Below are 5,855 nucleotides of genomic sequence, written 5' to 3'. Positions count from 1 at the left end.
ATATTTCGTGATTGTTTAATTCAAAATAAAATTGTTTTTGTTCTTTTAATATTAATCGTCAAAGAAAGTGAAAAATTAGTCAGGGAAAGTGAAGGAAAAGTCAGAGAATTTTGAAAATTAAATTTTCCAGTCACTGTGTTCATTAATTGATTGAAAATTGATTGATTAAAAAAAAAATTAATTCAATTTAATTCTTGATTTAGTTGCTGAACACCTAGTTGCACAACACAGTGCCATTAAAATGTTGCACTCGAGAGTTAAACTTGTTTTGAGGTACGTCCAAGCAGTTGAAAGCGGAGAATTACAAGGAAATCATGAAGTTCTAAGAGCAGCTTGCTCATTGGGCCATCGATTACCAGTTCTCAATAGTCCCAAATTTAAAGCGGATTTCTATAACGTGAGTATTTTAAAATTTTTTTCAAATTATAGTAGTAATTTATCCAAATTTTTATTAAATTACATACTTCACACCTTTTCACTTATTCCCCTCTTTTTTTTTTAATTACTCTTTTCCCCTTGTTTTCATGATGCATTTGATTAAAAATGTATATATTTTATTGTAAAAATTATATGTCTACTAGAAAATTTAACTATTTTGTTAATTAATTTGTTTTGGGTAAAAATTCAAGTTTTTGGTTAAAATTTGTCTTTCTGATTAGAAAATTATTATTATTTTTTTTTTCAAATTCATCTTCACTTAATAAAACTATTTTTTTGAAAATTCGTCGTTTCGGATGAAAGCTTATCCTTTAGGTTAAAAATAAACTTTTTTGTTTAAAATTCGTATTTTGGGATTGAAAATTGGACTGTTTCAAATTTAATCACCATGAACTTGAAAAAATAAACTGAAAACTAAAAAGATTGTACCGTTTTAATTGAAGAAATTAAAATTTCCTCATTCCCTTAAAGTTTCCTTATTCCACCCTTTTCCCATTAAAAAAATACTCTTTTTTCCCTGTTTTCATGATGTATTTTATTCAAAATGTATATATTTTGTTGTAAAAATGATCTTTCTACTAGAAAATTTGACTATTTTGTTAATTAATTGTTTTTGGATAAAAAATCAACTTTTTGGTTAAAAGTTTGTCTCTGAGCAGAAAATTATTTTTCTTTTGTTTGGAAATTCATCTTTACATAATGAAACTATTTATTTGAAAATTCGTTTTTTTCACTGAAGTATCAGTTTTTTTTGGCTTGAAAATTTAATAGTTTCATAGAAACTTCAACTATTTTATGGAAAAACCGTTTTCGTTGGAAAAAAATGTATCTTATTGGTTGAAAAATTCATGTTATTTTGTTCAAAATTCGTCCTTTTTGGTAAGAAAAATTAATCATTTCGTATAAAAGTTTATCCTTTGGGTTAAAAATGAAATTTTTTATTGAAAATTCATATTTTGACATTGAAAATTGGACTGTTTCAACTTTAATCACAATGAAACTTGAAAAATTAAAATTAAGAACTAGAAAAACTGTACAGTTTTAATTGAGAAAATTAAAAATTCCTTATTCCCTTAGAGGTTGTTTATTCCTCTCTTTTCTCATTAGAAAATACTCTTTTTTTTCCTGTTTTCATGATGTATTTTATTCAAAATGTATATATTTTGTTGTAAAAATTATCTTTCTGCTAGAAAATTGAACTTTGAAAATCTTTCACTGACAAATTTTCCATTTTGGATTTCAAGTTTTAAGCATACATTTTTCATTTAAAGAATTTTAAAATGCACTTTTAAAGATTTAATCAGTTAAAAATTAAAACGATTTGAACTTGACAATTTTGGATAAAAAATCTTTTTAGCTGATTAAAAAAATATAAATCATAGTGATTTTTAAAATTGATCTGTACATTAACGATTAACAAGTGAATATTAATTGATTTTACAAGACGATTCGGAATCAGTTAAAAATTGAAAAATTTTCGGATTTTAATGTTAAAAATTGAACTGTTTCAATTGGAAAGTTTCAGTAGTTAAACAAATGTAAACGCTGGATTTAAACTTTATAAACTATTTTCAGTTTGAAAATTACTTTAAAATAAGATATTCGCAATTAAATTTTTGTATTAAATTAAAAATATTGTTTTAGTTTAAATTTTGAAACTTCTTAATTAAGAAAAAAAAACAATTGCCTGATATTTGGAAATGTTTTACTGTCCATGTAAAATCAGCAATTGCAAATAAAATATTCAAAACTGACCAAAAAACTGAATTTTGAATGTTACAATTTTAATTGTTCTATTTTGAGCATTTTAATTTACAAGTAAAATTGTTGAATTTTGATGTATTAATTACAAATTTGAAATTAGTTCATATAATTTAAACGAAGTTTCTACGTATACCGACAAAAAATCCGCCTATTCGTATCGAAATTTCAGTTCAAATAGCTCACGACCTAATTTAAGATCAAAAACATTTTCTGAAGATTCCTAGGAAAATTGAAAGTAACTTTTTATGTGAATAAAAATGAATTTGAATAAAAAAAAAAGTTAAGAAGATTTCGAATCATTTTAAAAGATTTTTAGAAGTTCTGAAAATTCTAAGCAAATGTAAAACAATATGTAGATGTTTAAAGAATTTTAAAACATATTTTGAAGCTTTTTAAGGATTTTTAAACAATGTAAAATGAAAATAATGTAAAAAACGTGTAATCGTTCTATTTTTAATATTTATAGCTTAAAGTTGCTTAACTTAATTTGCAGCTCAGTTGGATTACTTCAAATGGAAATTTTTCTAGCTTTAGAGTTCGTTTTTTTTTATTTCATCGACCGGTAAAAAATGTTTCCGAACCGAGAAATGACCGGGAATTTTTTTATGTGATTAAAGGGTTCGCCCTGATAAAATTGTTTTTGCATTTTTTTAAATCTGTTTTCAGCAATGCAATGACTTTGGCCTGATGACCTACCTCGGCATAATTACCAAAGGATGCAACGACTCAAATCAGTTTGTAAACAAATTCAACATCCTCTACGATAGGCAAGGATTCGCCCGTCGCCTAAGAAGTCTTTTCTTTTCGTGATTGGCCACATATTTTGCTTTTTATACCCGCTTCGTTTTTGTACTATAAGCCAGCCCTCAGGTACATTTTTAAGTCAACGTTTGACATTACTTTGGAGGGCTATTGTCCACGATTTAGAGAAGCCTGACGTCGCTAGGTTTTTAAGGAAATAAAAAGTATCTTCGTGAGTTAAGTAAGTCTTCTTTCTCTCTTCATTTTACTCGTTTTGAGTTCATTTTCCTTTTATTTCCTAGGCCTCCATTTCAGTTTATTTGAATAAAGTATTGTATTGCAGATTATTAAGAATTTTTTAAAATTTTCAGGTCTCGGAAGGTGGTGAAATTCTCGATTTTTTTTCTACTTTTTTGAAAAAAATACGACTCATCGACTTTTCAGAATTTTTTTCAGATGATTGATATGCTTAGTTTAAATCTTAATCAGAATGATTCTTTTAAAGTTGAAATTCTAAAGGAGAAAAAAATGTATGAATTAATATTGTACCACTTTTTTTCTAGTTTTGAATTTTAATTTTAAAAGTTTCATTCTGCTTAAAATTGAAATAGTTGAATTTGCAACCAAAAAATATGAATTTTCTACATAAAAGTAAATTTTCAAAAAAATAGTTGAATTTTCAAACTAAAAGGCGAATTTTCCGCAAACTTGTTCCATGTTTAACCCGAAAATATGAATTTTTAAGAAAAAAAAAGTTAATTTTCAACCTAATAGATGAACTTTCAAGCAGAAAAATTAATTTTCTGCCAAAAATGACGAATTTTCAACAAATACATCCATTTTACAACCAAGAAGATTAATATTCTACCAAAGAAATAGTTGAATTTTAAACTAAAGACAATCGATTCTGAATAAAACACAACTAATTAACAAAAAATATTTAAATTTTCAACCAAAAAGATTAATTAAAAATTTTCAATTTGAAAATATAAATTTTAAACCAAAAATGAAATCAGTTACATTTTCAGTTTAAAAAACGTTAATTTTCAACACAAAAAAACGAAACAAAGTCGTGAAAAACTTTTTGACCAAAAGAGACTAATTTTTAACCAATAAGTTGAATTTTCATCCAAGTAATTGAACTTTTAACCAAATAGTTGCATTTTTAACTTTGAAACTTTTAAAATTGGTCTCTTTTGGTGGAAAAGTTGTTCGTTTTTTGAAAGTTAATCGTTTTGGTTGAACATTGAACTAGTTTTTGGAGAAACTTTGTTTTGTTTTTAACGGGAAATGTAACTAGTTCCATTTTTGGTTGAAACTTGTTGTTTTTTTAGTTCGAAATTGATCTTGTTTTGTTGAAAATTCGACTATTTGTTTGAAAATTCATCTTTGGTAGAAAATTAATCTTCTTAGTTTTAAAATGCATGTATTATGTTGAAAATTCGGCTTTTTTTGTAGAAAATAAACATTTTTGTTAAAAATGCATATTTTTGGGTTAAAAATTCCAAAGTTTTGCAAAAAAGTCGTATTTTTTACTTGACAAATCAACAGTTTTTCAGAAACTATAACTTTTTCTTTTAAACAAACTTTTTGCTGAAAATTCGACTATTTCAATTTTAATCAGGATGACGTTTTTAAAATTAAAATTCAAAATTACAAAAAATTGTACCATTTTAATTGAGTTAATAAAAAATTGAATAACTTCTCATTAACGTTATATATTTAGAAAAATAAAAATTAATAGCGTTTGACACTGAACAATTAGTTTGATTAAAAAAAAAATCTTTAAAAGTTGGTGAATTTTTGTTCAAAGAAATTTCTTTTTCTCCCGTATTTTTAAGAAACATTCTTTTTTTTCACTTAAATGCGAACTGAATTAATTGATTTCAATCAGAAAATCCAATTATTTTTGTTTGAAAATTAATTCTTTTTAGTTAAAAGTTTAATTACTTTGTTGAAAATTGATCTTTTTCATCGAAAATTTTAACTGTTTTGTTAAACATTTGCCTTTTTGGATAGAAAGTTACATTTTTTGTTGAAAATTTAACTGTTTTCAAAGAAATTCGTCTTTTTGAAATTAGAGTTCCGCCATTTGGTTGTAAATGCAAATATTTATTTAAAAATTAATTTGTTTGTTGAGAATTCAACTTTCTGCTTAAAAATCCATCTTTTTTGGTTAATCGTTAAAAATTAAAGTATTTTGTGGAAAATGCAACTATTTTTGATTGAGGTTTATTCTCTTTTATTTAAAAATTTGACGATTTTGTTGAAAATTTAATTACTTTGTTTAAAAGTAATCTTTTATGATATAAAATTTAAACCGTTTTCTTACCAATTTATCCTTTAACTTTGAAAAGTAATCTTTTTTGGTTGAAAATTAACCTTTTTTCTTGGTAATTGATGTTTTCTAGAAAAATCATGTTTTTGGCATGGAAATTCAACTCTTTCGAAAAATATTCATCTATTTTATCAAAAATTGTTATTTCTCTTTAAATTTAACTTTTTGGATGATTATTTTTTTGTTTGTTTTAATGATCTATTTATTGAAAATTTAATTTTAAACCAAGAAAAAGGGATGCGAAACTAAAGACATAAAAAACGGCGTGTTGAAAGGCGGATTTGAAATATGGTCAGGAGTAGACTGTGAATCACATGGTAAACAAGGAGTAGGTCTCATTTTGAATGAAAGAGCAAAGCAGCATCTCGGAGTTCATGGCTTCGTGTCTCCCAGACTGCTGTGGGCTAGAATGAAAGTAGGAATCAGAAGACTTTATTATAGCATGCTACGTGCCGGTTGATAGTGATCCTACAGAAGTAAAAGACGCCTTCTGGGACACTTTAAATGACACAATGAACATCTGCGAACATGGGGAAAGAATAATTCTACTAGGAGACATGAACGGTTGGGTGGG

General features: G+C 25.6%; 1 protein-coding gene across 1 annotated transcript; it reads left to right on the top strand.

Moving 5' to 3' along the window:
- Window positions 1-204: 204 nt before the first annotated feature.
- On the top strand, window positions 205-3,184 carry LOC117174747 (COP9 signalosome complex subunit 6-like). The gene is made up of 2 exons (XM_033364089.1): window positions 205-397; window positions 2,869-3,184. Exons 1-2 carry the CDS (start codon window positions 242-244, stop codon window positions 3,010-3,012), a joined length of 300 nt encoding a protein of 99 aa, XP_033219980.1. The 5' UTR covers window positions 205-241; the 3' UTR covers window positions 3,013-3,184.
- The last annotated feature ends 2,671 nt before the right edge of the window (window positions 3,185-5,855 follow it).

This window comes from Belonocnema kinseyi, chromosome 6, assembly GCF_010883055.1.
Source record: "Belonocnema kinseyi isolate 2016_QV_RU_SX_M_011 chromosome 6, B_treatae_v1, whole genome shotgun sequence".
In the NCBI taxonomy this organism is placed as follows: domain Eukaryota; kingdom Metazoa; phylum Arthropoda; class Insecta; order Hymenoptera; family Cynipidae; genus Belonocnema; species Belonocnema kinseyi.
Note: the sequence above shows the minus strand (reverse complement) of the source record. Positions and strands in the feature narration are given on the sequence as shown.

Excerpts from the sequence above, each read along its gene's own strand:
- LOC117174747 (XM_033364089.1), top strand. The coding sequence starts at position 242 with ATGTTGCACTCGAGAGTTAAACTTGTTTTGAGGTACGTCCAAGCAGTT. Across the intron at positions 398-2,868 it reads TTAAAGCGGATTTCTATAAC|CAATGCAATGACTTTGGCCT; the intron begins GTGAGTATTTTA and ends ATCTGTTTTCAG.